Raw genomic sequence first — 16,604 nt, 5'->3', positions numbered from 1 at the left:
TATAGGAGTAGGTACTCTGCTCACTACATCCTCTTCTAGGGGCCGCAAGAAAAGGGCAGAAAGGCATGAGCTATGTGCCTTTCTGGAAAAAGTCTCCCTTTGCCTCCCTAACTCTTCATACATCGATTGCAGCTGCTTTTCCTCCGATCTCGGCTACCCAGGGACTGGTGAGGAGCCAGTTCGGCAAGGTTCAGGGGAGCAAGCCTACGCACGCTCCACATTCTTTCTAGGGCAGTGCCGTTATCAATCTTTCCAACAGTGCATACTCCCTTCTTTTCCAAATGGATTCTGCCCCAGTAAAGGCTAATGATTTCTTCGTGGAAAAGAAAGTGGAAAAGATCAAACACTATCCATGATAACTGGCACAAAAGCTTGGGTAGCTAAGAGCATATTCAGCCACAGGAGAAAACCCCCAAAGTTTTACTTATGAGGAATACTGGACTAGGTGTAAACTTGTGCTTGGATTGTGGGAAGTTATAAGTGATCAGGTGTTACTGATTTTTTCCATTAAATGCATAATTTCTGAAGTTCACAGTACTAAAAATGATTTCAAATAAATGTCTTTTAATATAGAGAAATAAAAGCTTATTCAAGATCCAAGGTTCTTTGGATTTGACCAATCTTGGCAGGGAGATTTGGGGGGAATTCCTAATAAATCTAGGCTGAAAGGGAAGTTGACTACAATGCCAGCGGCTGAAGTAGGAGAGGGGGGCAGCCCAAGGGGAGCCCGGAGACTGCCCAGCAGCAGCCATATCTCTGGTCCTGACTCCAACCCTTATAGATTCAGGATGGGGTGGAGAGAAGAGGGTGAAGGGAAAGTCTTTTCCCGATACCACGGAGGGGAATGGTGTTTTCTCTTCTCTCTTTCCTCTTCCTTGCAGAGAACCCTCCATAATAAGGCCTTTGGGCTGCAAAGCTGACAGGAATGCTCTACTGACAGATAACATCTCATCATTGGAACTGAAGTTCCCATGTTCTAGCTCCCAAAATAGAAGCTAAAGGGCAAATAATGATAGCGGTAAGCATTCTTATTGAAGGGGAAACAGATGTGGTCTTCCAGAAGGATTAACTGATGAATACAGTATGATAAGAAAAATACCAAATAAAATCAAGATTCTCTAACACACCCACAAACATACGCACATATTCAGGAATAATCCCTAGATCTAGTATTTAGTAGTGACGACACTACTTGGTCTTGTGCCTTCCAGGATCATAAAGTATTCAGCATTGTTCCCATAAGCAGATCTTCCAGAATCACTCATCCTCAGAACGCTGAAACTCCTCTAAGACTAAAGTATTAGCTGCGAACTTCCAGGCAAGGTAAAGTCCAACTATTATAAGTATGTATTCATCCCATATGTTGGGTCAGCCTCTACTTCGATTTATCACCTGTGATTTCAAGGTAAGGTCAGGTCCTTTTCCGCCAAGATCTAAGAGAAAGTAGCGATTACATTTAAGTACGTTTAAGTACAGGAATGCTGAGTCCGTTTCCCTTTATCAGAGATTTGAGTGATTTATTTAGGAACATATTAAAATGAGAAATAGTGATTTCAAAAATGTGGACTGTTCACCACCGTGGCTGAGAGACCCAAATGAAAGAGACAAAAATGTGAACCCCAAAAGATGCAGGGGGACCTAATACACTTTTCAGCGTGAAGAGAAGCGTGAATTTATTTAAAATATTTTTCCACTCAATTTCCACCTGTGTTTAAAATATTCTTCAATGTGCAATCGATGACAAAGACAAACTTCACATGGAGAAGATGCCCCATTAATCCACATGAAACATTCTCAAAAAAAGCATTAGGGCAAGATGTATGCTCCACACCCAGATCATTATCAGTCAGCATCACCTGACTCTGTCACCGGTTAGAGGTGCATGAGAGAGCAGAAGCTTCCTGGGGAACTTTGCAATTTAACCACAACTTCTGACATCAGCCAATGCTCTTATCTCAAGGTTTCAGCAAGTAGACAGTGTAGAACAAAAATCAAGCAACACTTTTGGACTAGCCCAAATGGAAAGTAAACAAACCACATCTGTGTTAACGTAATGGTAAACTGCATCTCCAACCAATATTTTGCTTCACTCAGACTGAGCTTGCTTTTTGTTTTTTTGAAGAAAAAATAAAACACACTGTTTTTCAAAGGCACTTCTCTTGCTGTAACCCATCACCTTTGCTCTACCAGTTTTAAAACTTTTTTTTAAATTAACTTTGAGTCATTTAGTTACAGCAGACTACAGTGAATAGCATAGCATATTTCACTACCCGTTTCATCATCCGCCGGATGTGTTTTAATCATTCTCATGGATCAATCAGGGTCGATTTAACTGGGTGCTTGACCTCCCTGTCCTGTATACCAAAGTCAATCCTTCTAGAAGAGCAATACAACGTTTTTATACCTAACCACTGATTGCCCCCCACCCCATACTTTGGCACTTGCTTTGCCTTCCTATTTCTGATACCACTTCCCCACCTCTGATACCGATCATGATCCCTTCCTTCTCTATCCTGTTGCACTGTTCCTGCCCACTGTCATGATCTCTGGGAGAAAAATATGAAAACAAACAACCAAAAAAAAAATCAACAGTAAAGACATCAAGTGTGAGATTTTTTTTTTAAACCTTACTTAAACTATTTGGAAACAATAGCAGGGAAAAACATCTACAAGAGTCCAAAACAGAAGTCTTCTTTCACATGGGGTACATTTTTCCCCTAGGCTTGTCACTGCTGTAAAAAATGCTGTTCTTAATTTAAAATTATTAAATCTTAACATGGCACTTACCACAAAGAGCTATCTTTTTGCATATTCCGGTAATTTGGAAATGTATGTATTCATTTGAAATCATCTATATTTGTGACTTTTCACCTGCCATAATTGCAATAGGCTACCCATTACTGATCTATCCAAAAAAATCCTTTCCAACTATTTTTCAAAAAGGCTTCATCACTCATAAAAGGTTTGGGAGTGAGGGAATGACAGAGGGAAGTGGAAGAAGGAAAGCTGTAGATCATCTGACAGGATTAACAACATGAAACCAACCAAAAACAGAAGATTCCAGTTTTCAGACATTTATGAGGCCAATATTATCTTTTGGAGCCCAGGCTAAGCAGCGTTCTGAGTTTGAGTTGGGTTTAAACAGCTCATGAAGCCTCAAGGCTCTCAAAATGCAGGTAACGCCAGAGATTGGGAGGGGAGGAAGGGAGAGAGGCACCGTTCCTCACAGCTTGTCCCACGAGTCCTGGTCTTCCTCAATTGGCAACACAAGCCCGTTCTCCATCAACAGATTCACACTTTTCAAAAGGAAAATAGAATCCATTCAACCTGAAGCTTGAACTTGAAGCCACACTGCTTCTTAAAGAACAGGCAAAGAGAGAAAATGCTCTGGAAATGTGGTTTATAAATCAAATAGCTCACTTCATTCACCTTCTTGATCATTTAGTTATTCATCAGATTGTATTTTCTACACGTATTTATGAGGTCTGTCAATCTTTTGTGGTACAAATAGCTTAAAGGTTGGCAAAGACAGAGAACTCTGTTCAGAGTCTGGAATTAATATTTGATTTCTCTTGCCCTTTACCTTCCATTAAGTTCTGCCACTTATTCCTCGGGTTCATTCCCATAGTCATAGCATTAGTCCAGCTTAGTCCTGCCATCTATACACAGATACGGTGCTTCCTGCCTAACTGCCCCTCCAAGTCACCCCCCGTAGATGCTGGCAGGATCATCGTAATACTTCAGTCAACCAGTTTTGAAGCTCTGTATCAAATGCCCCTCAAAGCCTTGCACAATATTATTGATGGACTACCGTTACCTACGCAATCTGAACAAAAGTGAGTTGTCTAGTTGGACAAATATAGTAGATAAAGACAAGGTAGATAAAGTAAATATCTTTGAAGGACTGACTCACTCACGACAGTAAGGGGAACGAAGGAGAAGATGGATGAATTTACTTTTCATCCTGTCCCCGCCATAGTCTTGGCACAAATGGCAGGAACCAACACTCCAATGCTCTGCTCCTTATTCCAATAAGAAAGTGGGTTCAGTTCAGAGGCTGACTAGCCCCATTCTTAAAAATGAATCTAAATTCAGGCTTGGAAACAAAACATCCATTGAGATTTTGAAAGAAAAAAACATATGGAAACATTTGTTTCCTTTTTTTTTTTTTTAAACACAAAATGTGTATGGACCTTGGCAGGTCTAGGCCCCCTGGTAGCCACAGAAGAGGTATCTTTTGGGATGAATGAACAAGATTTATATCTACCTTGAAAAATAATTATACTAAAAACACTCCCGTGAAAGATTTGAGATAACACGAGAAGCAGCATGGCCAAGTGGAAAGAGCATGGGCCTGGGGGTCAGAAGACCCGGGCTCTAATCCCAGCTTTGCCTTGCATGTTGTGTGATCTTGGGTGAGTCACTTAATTTCACTGTGCCTCGGTCTCCTCAAGTGTGAAACGGAGATTAAAGACCTGCTCTTCCTCCTCCATACATCGTGAGCCCCACTTGGGACAGGGATTGTGTCCGATCCAACTTGAATATGCCCCAGCACTTAAAACAGTGCTCGACACACAGTAAGCCCTTACTACAATAGCAATAATGACGACGACAACCCATGCAATCACTGTATTCACTGTTTGTCCTCTTGTCTGCTGAAAAATATGGAATTACCTGAGCGAGTTCTTTTTGTTCGTTGACCAGTCTGCTGCAGCTAGCTATCATCTGGTCCAGTGCATAAAGTCGGTCTTCAAGTCCCTTAATGGCTTTCATGTTCTGATTATCCAATTTGGCAATAGTTTGACGACACTCTGCCAAAAATGGCTGAATGATCCGAGGATCAAGCTATAAGGAGAGAGACAACCTTAAATTGATAGCTTGCCAACATTTAGAAAACTTCAAACTCCCAAGTCATTCAGGGTAAATTTGAAAATGGTATTCAGTGGGCAGAGAAAGAGCACAACCATGGGCATTTGGGCTTCTTGCCAGAGAAGGACAAACGCCGTACTGCCTGGAAGTCTCTTTCTTCCCGAAAAGCAGTTAGTGCAACAGAATTCCGAAGGCTGTGGGAAGAACACACATCGAAAGCAGCAGGTGATGCAGCACTGGGGACAGCGCCAGGTCTAATCTGGTAAGGAGGGGCAAACACTAACGAACGAGTAAAACATCATAAAAAACTATATGTTCCGATTTCTGAGTCCTGGGATCTGGGCTACAGTGACCTGTCTCCCACGACTTTCTTTTGACTGTCCAAAGCAGATGGAAACCCCACACTAAAAAAAACAAACCAACCAAGCCAGGACCTGTACAAAAAATTAACCGCCCAAGTTCAATTTTAGATTTGAGTTCTCTTCCATATTCCTTCCTTGAGTTATTTTGAACAAATCGAAAGGCCAGCGAGCTCTTCTCTAGTTAGCCAGAAACCCTCCTACATAGTTAACAGATTTATGTCGAACTATGGGAAAATCCTGCTTGCTGGATGTTGAGCTTCTGGTATTTTAGGACCATCTTCTTTAAATGGAGTAGTTAGTTCACTCCTCACATCCACCTTCACAAGTTGCATTTGGTAAATTAGAGCTATAAAAATTAGAGCTCTAATTTACCAAATGCAACTTTATGGGGAAGGTGGATGCAAGGAGTGAGCTATTCCATTAAAAAAGATAATTACACATTTCTGTATTGAAGAAATAGGAATGACAAATCAGCACATGTAAATCATTTGTAATATTCAAGAGTTCCCTTCTTGGAACTTTTTTGGTAAATATTTTAGCTCTGTTTTCTTAAACTAAGGAACTTCAATTTAAGACCGTAAAAGAAAAAAACCACAAAACTTTCTGAAATGTTTTAAACCAGAAAACAACAAAACAAGAAGAGTTATTAGGCAATATCTTGCTGCCAGCAAGCTTCCTACTTCTTACCATGTCAAAAATAAATTCCTTGCCTTTTTAAAAAATAGCATCCATTTACCATGCAATTTGAACCCAAACTATAAATTTATTCCCAAAATACCAAAACTACAAATACCAAAAGACCATTAAAGGGACAACTGCAAAGCATTTGGAAGATGAGTTTTTTTTAAGTTTGCTCTTTTGCTAAGACTACACCAACACTGTTTCATTTAAAAGAAAAAGCCATATTATGATTGAATGACACAAGTTTAAGAGTGACAGAAATAAGTTTATCATTCAGCAAGAAATTTCCATTAGTGAAAAATTTAATACTGATTCATTATTGAATTTAAAACTCTACACTTTACAACCATAATATACAAATGACATGTTTGGAATTACACACGGAGCAAGATGACTCTTAAAAATATTTAGTAACCTGTGGTTTAGGTCAACTATTACGATACATATTTTTAAATTGGGGAAATATCTAAGAGATAAAACTTGGTAATGATAAAATATTTCACAAGCCAATGTATGCAATTAACATCATCCACAGCACTGCACTGAACCTCCTTTATCTCTGACACTGTTGACTGGCCTAGAAATGGGATGAAAAGAGTGAAAAACCTGAAAGCCTGCAACAATTTAATTGCCTCCAAATTTTTTTCCAAGAGTCTTCAGGGTAAGCTTCAACTGGCATTAGAGGGCTAAATCTAAATAAGACTTGCACCTTTTAAAAAATCACGATAACTTCTTGCGCTTCCTCTGAACGAAAAAAATAAGCACTCTCCAGCTCTGGTTCACTAAAGCCACCCATGTGAGTAGTGTGGGGTAGAGAAGTGAGACTAACTGACAACTTACTAAGCAAAATATTTTTTAAAAGGAAATCTAAAGACATAAATACCATGTAGAGTCAGACCAATGGTCCATTCATCCCAATATTCTTTCTCCCTAAAAAAAGGGAAGTTCGAAGAAACAGTTTTATAGTTCTTAGGCTTGTTTTTGTTTTTTGTTTTTCTTTATAGTATTTGTTAAATGCTTACTATGAGCCAGTCACTGTTTTAAGTGCTGGGATAGATACATGCTAATCAAGTTGGACACAATCCATGGCCTATATGGGGCTCACTCTTAATCCCCATTTTACAGATGAAGGAACTGAGGCAGAGAGAAGTTAAGTGATTTGCCCAAGGTCACCCAGCAGAACTGGGACTAGAACCCAGGTCCTCCTGACTTTACTAAACCATGGTGATCCTCCTAGTACATCCATTCCCCTGGTTTTGGTCCATAACAGCCCTAACAACTCATTCACACATTCAATAGTATTTATTGAGCACTAACCGTGTGCAGAACACCATACTAAGTGTTTGCAAGAGTACAGTACAACAATAAACAGATGTACTCCCTGCCCACAACAGGCTTACAGTTTTGGGGGAGGGGGACACATTAATATAAAAAATTAATTACAGATATGAGCCTAAGTGCTGTGGGGCTGGGAGGGGGGAAGAAAAGAGGGAGCAAGTCGCGGCTACGAAGAACAAAGTGTGGGGGCTTAGTCTGGGAAGGCCCCCTGAAGGAGGTATGCCTTCAATAAGGTTTTGAAGTGGGGGAGAGTAACCGTCTGTTGCATTTGAGGAGGGAGGGCGTTCCACGCCAGAGGTAAAATGTGGGTGAGGGGTTGCCAACAAGACAGGTGAGATTGAGGCACAGTGAGAAAGTCAGCACAAGAGGAGCAACGTGTGGGGGCTGGGTTGTAGTAGGAGAGTAGTGAGGTGAGAAGGAGGAGGCAAGGTGACAGTGCTTTGAAACCAACGGTGAGGAGTTTTTGTTAGCTGAGGTGGTGGATGGGCAACCACTGGAGTTTTCTGAGGAGTGCTGAAACACGTCCTGATCGTTTTTGCAGAAAAATGATCCGGACAATACCATTTAAGACGATATTGGGATCTTGATTCCCAGGCTCCCAGTGCATACGCTCCAAACTCTGACTCTACAAGACCAGGCACTTTCAGTACCACGCTGATCACTGACTTCCGTGCATGAATTACTGGGATTTTCAACAGGACTTTCAATTGGTTTCTGAGACTTTACCTCCAAGGTCCTTGGGCAACCACGCTAGTTGCAATGCTTTTAGTTCACAGCTGTCATGTCAACCCATCAATCAATAGCATCTGAATGCTTATTCTGTGCAAAGGACAGCACTAAACGCTTAAGAGAGTAGAGTTGGTGGAAGTGGTGGCTACCCTCATTGGGGCTTACAACCTAGCAGCAGAGATGGACAGTGAAATAAATTACAAGTAGGGGAAAGTAAGAGAGTACAGAGATACGCCCACAGATGCTACAAGGGGTCAGAGAGGGAGGTTTGTGAGAACATAAATTTTAGGAATTCAAAAATGCACAAGCAGGGGGAAAGATAGGGTGGGGTGATAACAATGTGTTTTATTTCTTTTATTAAAAAAAGGTAGTCCATGATTATTTTTACAGAAACAAGGGAAAAGATAGCTGCCTTTAGGCTACAGCATTTTAGCTCACTTGTTAGATAAAACGAGGTTCTGAAATTAACTAATCACTTAAACATGTGCTCCTCACCAACTAGGCTGGAAGAATCGCATATCCTGTTAATGATTTCAAGGAAGGTCTGGGTCTACCTATTTATTTCATTGTATTCTCCCAAATACTTAGCACAGTGCTCTGCACAAACAGTAAGCGCTTAATGACACCGACTGGCTGTAGCCTCCACATAGGGCCCTGATGAGGTGGAAAGGGGGTTTTCCTTCTACAAGGCTTCTTTTCATTCTAGGCCCCACCCTGGGGACATGGGCAAATCTCAAAAGGCTGTTGAATAGCAAAGAACCCTTACTGTTTTCAAAGGGAGCCATATCACTTGTTGAAACAAATGCTTCTCTGACTAGGAGCCATTAACCCAAGAAAAAGAAATTCTACAGCATCCTCAGCAAATTAAGAATATACAAACTCTGGAAGAACCAAGTAGAATTTTAATGAGTTTAAATGTATGCTTCCATTTGGTTATTTCTGCATGCTGTTATTCTGTTTTAAATATAGTAACTCAATTCTGAGATTTTTCTTGGCAGATTTCTCAATGATATATGCACTAAAACTTCCTTAAAAAGCAACACGGTTAAAATCCAGTTCTACACCGCAGGAAGTCCGGGGATCTCTGATGCTGCCTTTACAGGTCATTTGCCATTTTTTAGCCATGTATTCATCATCACTTGTGATAGAAAAATTTACTTTGCAAAGCATCAAGGAGCTGTCAACGTGGTGTTGAAGGCAGTAAAAAACTTATCTTTTGATTGATGGATTCAACTGAGATCATAATTCCACTGAAGTCATATTTTGGGAAGTAAAAACCAGCTTAATGAAGATGTGTCTCTGTAGTGGCTAGATATTTGATAAGCTCAGTAGTAGAAAACTGACCAGATTTTCCAATTACCCAATGATCAACAGCCCAAATTGAGTCTAGTTTAGATGTCAGAAAAATTTGAATATTTGAGCAACATTGGGCCTGTACCATCCCAACCAAGTCCAACTCAATGATATACAGATAGATAAATCCAACTGTGTACACTTTTTTGGGTGCTTTTCTTCAAAAATGGCATTTGTTAAGCACGTGCTTTTCTTTAAAAATGGTATTTGTTAAACATTTATTATGCACCAGGCACTAGTCCATGTCCCACACAGGACTCACAGTCTTAATCCCCATTTTAAAGATGTGGTAACTGGGAAAGGGGAAGTTAAGTGACTTGACTAAGGTCACATGGCTGACAAGCGGTAGAGCCGGGACTAGAATCCAGGTCCTCTGACTCCCAGGCCCTCGCTCTTTACACTGGACCACGTGGCTTCCCAGTTATATAAACTTAATTGATGTATCTTTAACTGAACTAATCTCGGTTCCAATTGGTCTGGATAACTGGCTTTCGATTTGGAAATTACAAAGAGTGAGAAAAACTAGCACTGAACATGCGAACACATTTGAGACCAGGACTGTAAAGTGCAATCCCAGAACCAAACTTGGAGTTTTTCTATTTTGGGAAAGTGATGAACACTGGAACATTCTGTGATTTTTCTTAACAATGTAGTGCTATCAAATATCAAGCTGGTAAGCCTTTTCACCACCCTATACTTTGCCACTTCCAATGTGATGGGTTCAATTCTTTAAGTGTAGAAATACAGGAAACAGAGGGAATTCAAGTAGGTACTGATTAGCTAAGGTTTGAAATCCTTGAGAGTTGTCACTGGCATCAAAGAGAAAAATGCAGTGGAATCATAAAGAAGATGTCCCCAACCTTTACAGTGCCCAAAAGAAAATGCTTGGCAAAATGATATTCTACTCGCAAACTTGGGATTCTTGAAGCAGGTAAATAACAGTACGTAGTAGCCAACAGAAAAGAGAATCTGAATTAACAATGAGGTCAATATTTTGCAATGTCCTAAAAACCATACCTCCTCTTTACCTTTCACGGTAGTCAAAGTATCCAAAAATTAGTGGACTCAAATGACTGTCATTGGGACAATACACGTTGAGTAGTTTATGGCAGAACCAGTGCTTGGTTTCTAGTAAGAACTGGCTGCCAGCACAACCCTGGGCACAGTCTCATACCAACAAAGGGCATTTCACCATTACATTCACACTACCTACTGCTTTTCCCCTTCAACAAACAAGAGGTAAAATAGATTAATCCAAAATATTCATAAATATCTTTTAATAACTTCACTCTGCCAATTCTAAAGAAAAAAAAAGTGTTCATTTTTTGATTCGTAATCTCAACTTTAAGGGACAAACTAATGGTACTTTCTGAGCACAGAAGAGTACACTATGTGCTTGGAAGAGTACAATACAAAAGAGCTTGTAAACACATTCCCTGTCCAAAAAGAACTCACAGTCTAGATGGGGAGACAGACATTAAAATGAATAAGTTACAGATATGTACACAAGTGCTGTAGGGTTGAGGGTGGGGTGAATATCAGGTGCTGCAAGGTTAGAGATCCAAGTGCCTAAGTGACGCAAAAGGGAGAGGGAATAGGGGAGTAAATCTAAAATTAATAAAACATTATGCAATTAGACGAAAGACGCTAAAATGCAGTAAAAAGAAAATTAGCGGATAAGGAGCTGAGTTTCATTTAGCTAAAATTTGGAGACACTGATATTATCAAATCCACTACTTACCCTGCTCATAGAATCAAAGCACTTTCTGACCAAAGACTCCACATCATTAGGTCTGTCTTGAACATTTATCCAGTCTAATAAAGAAACATTGAAAGAAGGCAGATCGCTCTCTTTAACATCCTCTGAAGTCCCACTGTCCTGGGAAGGGCTCTGACAAGACTCCCTGATTTCACTGCCACTTTCAGGCTCCGCGTTGTCCGCCACAGAATGTTCCACTGACTTGCAAAATGAGGCTAACGTGGATTTGCTGTTCACTCTTGGGACATCAGAAAAGAGCACCAATCCAGTGGATTTTTCTGACTCTTCTTTCTCTGGTTCTGCCCCTTCATGCTCAGGAGTAGAATCCAGTCTTCCCAAGCATTCTTTGTAGCTATGTCTGGTTAGGCACTCCAACAGCGGAATCTTGGCCATTATCGTAACAGCAGTTCCTAAACTTAAAATATAAAAATTCTGTCACTTACAAGAAACCAGTACTTCAAATGACACTGCTTTTCTAACAAATTCCTGGAGAGTTGAAGGTAAGTACCACAAAGTGGTTATTACCTCATCAACTACAACAGAGAATAAGTATTAGAAATCGGCCTAAAACAGGCCAGACTAGATTACAGGGATCCCAACTGATAACCAAGGTCAGTTACTTGGCTTTTTGATGGTCATTTTAAACCAAACGCAGAGAAATTGCTTTTTTTTTTTTTTTTTACCAACAGAGGAAACGTGGCCAAACTTTTGCCAACTGCAGCAGCAAAGCAACTGATCTTAATTTTGAAACACCTGAAGGAGCATTCCATTTAGGTGTACTATTTCTTTAGGTCACAACCAATTCAGTCCTCTGAAGTGGTACTGAGTGAAACTAGGAATGACCAAACTTTCACATGCTCCTGAAAGATCAGTCACGTTTTGATGATCCCTTAAATTTGCGAAGGTTCCACCCACTTCTACTCCAAATGATGTGGGCTTTCACCCGTGGGCCACTCCTCCCTATTAATGATGCACCTCTCCACTCTCTGTTGGCGTTGGCAGAAAGCAGAGGGAAAGACGTGGGTAGAGACGGCAGAAATATGGGTAGAATGAAGTCGCACTGGGTGAAAATAGTGTTATACACACAGTGGAGCATCAGTTATACAGATAATTAGAAAAATGTCTTTAGATTGGTGCTTCAAACCAATGGTAAACTCCAAGAAGCAACACCACGAGAGGAAAAGCTTTGAATACTAGCATCTTTGCCTAAGTAAAGGACAGAACTACTTATGTGCTTAGGTTTTGGATCTAGTTCAAAGGCTTCAAACTCAACTGATTCTTTGAGAATTCTTTTAACTTATGACAAAAACTACTCTGTCAAAAGGAATATTGTTAGGCCTTTGCTTTTATGACTCTCAAATTCAAGATCTTATTTTTTTCCCCATATCTTGAGCCTTCTTAATTAACGCCCTGGTCATGATGATTAATTTACTTTGCAACTCATTACTTTCTTTTATAACTTCTTAGGCCACCATACCCCATCACTCAATTGTGCATAAAGCTAGTTACCTAGGATAACATACATTTAGATTTAAAATACATATGCTATAGTTATGAACCTTCATTTTCAAAGAGAAGCAGCATGGCCTAGTGGAAACAGCACAAACCTAGGAGTCGGAGGACCTGGGTTCTAATCCTGTCTGCTACTTACCTTCTGAGGGACCTTGGGCAAGTCACGTAACGTCTCTGTGCCTCGATTTCCTCATCTGTAAAATGGGGATTCAACACCTATTCTCCCATCTACTCAGACTATGAGCCCTGTTTGGGACTGGGACTGTGTCCAACCTGATTCCCTTGTACCTCTCTACCCCAGTGCCTAATACAGGACTTGGCAAATAGTACGCATTTAAATACTACAACTATTAAAGACAAGTTCAGAGGTGACGATGATGAGGATGATGATAATAATAATAATAATAACTGTAAGCGCTTTCTATGTACTGGGCATGCACTAAGCGCTGTGGCAGACACAAGATAATTGGGTTGGACACAGTTCCTGTTCCAAACAGGGCTGTCTTAATCCCCATTTTACAGACAAGGGAACTGACGCACGGAGAAGTTAAGTGACCTGCCCAAGGTCACACAGCAGACAAGTGGCAGAGCCGGGATTCTTCTGACTGCCGGGCCCATGTTCTTTCCACTAGGCCATACTCCCGCTTTTCTAGATTTACAAAATCTACTCCATAAAATTTAATATCATTCTGATTTTTAAAATCCAGCTGCTAATACTGGAGCCACCGTCAAAAACATTATACGGGTAAATACGATTTGAAGATTGTGAATTCTAATAAGAATCATACTGTGTAAGTTTCAGCTTGATATCATCTATGGATTGCAGGTAACTTGAATAGACATCATCAAATCTGAAAAGCAGCTTTTGGTACGATAACGTGCAATCCTCCAAATTGGCCATTATGGCACTCCATCCTTGGTGTTGAAGATGTTCGTCATGGACCAGACCTTCACAAAATGAACAAAGTTTCTTGGCCACTTCATACATTTCCTGTGTAAACAATAAGAAATTAGGTTAAACTGTGTCAACTTCTTTTAAAGAATGTAAGTTCCCCCATTATTAGGGTGTAAGTTCCTTGTGTGCAAGGAACATTTCTTGTCTCTCACTTGTGCTCTCCCAAAGCTTAGTATAGTGCAAGGTGCTCGGAAGGCAGTAAAACACCAGTATCAATACTATCACTTTATGTAAAATTTATGAATTACAAGCAGGCGTTCTAATTTGTCATTTTTATCACAGGGGGCAAGGATTTTTTTTGTTTTGGGAAGGGGGGGAAGAGGGCCACAGGCCTGAGAGACAACAGGCTTCCATCAGCCAAAATAGTTACCAATAAGCACTAAAAACCTCTAACAGCCCAAAAAGACATCACTTGGCCTGATTATTTCAGCCATGACTGAAAAGTCAGATCCTTTCAGAGCCCTGGGACGAGCAATTTTGTAAATCTAGTACAAAATGCTGTGGAGGAGATTGCCCTCGTCACCCTTGTAGAGCAGGTATTTAGGATTGCAAAGGTATCTGGACTCTTCATTTTCTTTTAAAGAATGTTTTCTTTAAAAACCCCACAGGAGTATTAAGGACCACCACCTTCTATACAATAACCCAAGGACAGTCATTATGAAAAATACCACCAACCACCCCCTCATCTCACACTGGACACTTCTATTCCTGCCACATAATAATAATAATGTTGGTATTTGTTAAGCGCTTACTATGTGTAGAGCACTGTTCTAAGCGCTGGGGGAGACACAGGGGAATCAGGTTGTCCCACGTGGGGCTCACAATCTTAATCCCCATTTTACAGATGAGGTGACTGAGGCACAGAGAAGTTAAGTGACTTGCCCAAAGTCACACAGCTGACTAGTGGCCGAGCCGGGATTCGAATCCATGAACTCTGACTCCAAAGCCCGTGCTCTTTCCACTGAGCCACGCTGCTTCTCTGTATGCTTCTCTACTTCTCTGTAATGTATGGTGTGGAAGCTACTAGCAACATTAATTCTGTCTCTATTAGATTAATAGCTGTGACTTGGTCTTAATGATATGGTAAAGCAGATCTTTCAAATACAAATGCTCTTCCCCACAACCCTGACCACAAACAAGAATAATTCACTCAACAACTGGCACCCACAGCTTTTCTTTGCTTTATCAAATTCCCACCCCTGATTGTCTTTTCACTAAACCCCACTCACTCAGTGAATACCCTCCATGTTTTGTTGGCAGTTTGGTTCTTGTTTCTTTGCTTTTATAGTGGTAAGATTGTAAACTCATTAAGGGCAAGGAACATGTCTGCTATTCTGTTGTATTATACTCTCTCCAGCATCTACTACAGTCTTCTGCATACAGTAAGCACTCAGTAAATACCATAATTGATTGATTGCTAGAGCCTCAGGGAAAGTAAAGTATGAATTCAGTCTACATTAGACTTTTAACACCTTGAGGACAGCAAGCCCCGTAGACCGCAGGAAACAGACGTTTGCCCACGAATTGAATATCAACAGTCTCATTAAATTCTTTACTTCTTAAAGACTACCAGTAAGAGTTACGGTCAAAGGCATGTTTACTAGGAACAGGAAACAGTTGGTCAGAAAGTAGGGTCTTCAGTAACTAGCTAGAAAGGAAGATACATTGGGAATCTGATTTGAGAGTTCCTCAGCCATCATTTCCATTATATTTAAATTCTGTGCTATTCTGTTAGTTTCCTACAGAAATAAATATATATTTGGTATTTGTTAAGCATTTACTATGTACCAGACACTGTACTAAAGTGCTGGGGTAGACACGAGCTAATCGGATTGGACAGAGTCCCTGTCCCACATGGGACTCATAGTATTGATCCCCATTTTACAGATGAGGTAATCAAGGCACAGAGAAGTGAAGTGACTTGCCCAAGGTAACTCAGTCGAGCGGCGAAGCCGGGATTAGAATCCAGATTCTCTGACTCCCAGGCCCATGCTCTTTCCACTACTTCATACTGCTTCTCCAACAGAGGCAAGAGACATAAAAATACAACTAGAATAATCAGAATAAGTAACAATGTATAACCGGATGAACATCTAAACATAAGTGCTGAGGAAGGGTGTAAAGCACTTGAGTGCTAGAAATAGCTGGTGGGCTTGTAAAAAACTCAGGGGGATTGCTGGAGGAGGTGGGATTTTAGGAGGCCTTCGAAAATGCAAAGGGCTATATAGTATGACAGATTTGGGGAGGGCTATGACTATTCAAAACTGCAAGCAGGTCCCCCTGGTAAATTGCCCAAAAGACTACTTGCCAAGAGAGGTAGTCTAGCCGGCTGACAGGTTCCAATTAATGCATTTCAGTAGGGAACAAGAGTCAGTCATTCACTAGAAGTCATTCACTAGAGAAGCAGCGTGGCTCAGTGGCAAGAGCCCGGGCTTGGGAGTCACACGTCATGGGTTCGAAACCCGGCTTTGCCGTCTGTCAGCTGTGTGACCTTCGTCAACTCACCTACCTTCTCCGTGCCTACCTCATCTGTAAAATGGGGATGAAGACTGTGACCCCTACGCGGGACAATTTGATTACCTTGTATCTACCCCAGCGCTTAGAACCCAAATACCAACATTATTATTATTAGAATGTATCACATTCATGCACCTGCCTGCCAGCTATTTTAGAAGCTCCCTTTTCCTAGAACAGCTGATGCGTGGAACTGTCCTGCTGAAGGACGTTCATCCTAGACTGTGCGTTAAATGCGCGGCTTGCCAAGTTTTTCATTTATCTGGGGATACCTGTGCCCTGATCTATTCTTACACTTCCAAAAAAAAAAAAAAGCAAAGACAAGAACTATAAGGAAATGGGACAATTTATAAACACTGCATTAACCACAAAAATCTTTTGTCTTAATCATTTCTTGTGTTATCTTCTTCAAGTCTCTTTGCCAAATTTACTTGTTTTAATTTAGGCTCTGATATTTTAGAACTCTCAGCCTATAGCCATATGAGAGATGAAACTGAAAAGACTGACAAGCATATGCACTCCAATTTGAGAT

The 16,604-nt window shown here is 40.6% G+C and overlaps 1 protein-coding gene across 2 annotated transcripts in view; it reads right to left on the bottom strand.

The window, feature by feature from the left end:
- The window catches only part of RB1CC1 (RB1 inducible coiled-coil 1), a 77,756-nt gene that overhangs the window by 27,428 nt on the left and 33,724 nt on the right, over positions 1-16,604 (bottom strand). For both annotated transcript variants that reach the window (XM_029069590.2, XM_029069589.2), the window contains exons 6-8: positions 13,392-13,594; positions 11,074-11,506; positions 4,675-4,845 (exon numbers count right to left, since the gene is read on the bottom strand). In XM_029069590.2, the coding sequence (XP_028925423.1) occupies positions 4,675-4,845; positions 11,074-11,506; positions 13,392-13,594 (807 nt within the window). The remainder of the gene's footprint in view (positions 1-4,674; positions 4,846-11,073; positions 11,507-13,391; positions 13,595-16,604) is intronic.

Source organism: Ornithorhynchus anatinus, chromosome 7 (assembly GCF_004115215.2).
Source record: "Ornithorhynchus anatinus isolate Pmale09 chromosome 7, mOrnAna1.pri.v4, whole genome shotgun sequence".
Lineage (NCBI taxonomy): Eukaryota > Metazoa > Chordata > Mammalia > Monotremata > Ornithorhynchidae > Ornithorhynchus > Ornithorhynchus anatinus.
This window is presented reverse-complemented; position numbering and strand designations above follow the sequence as displayed.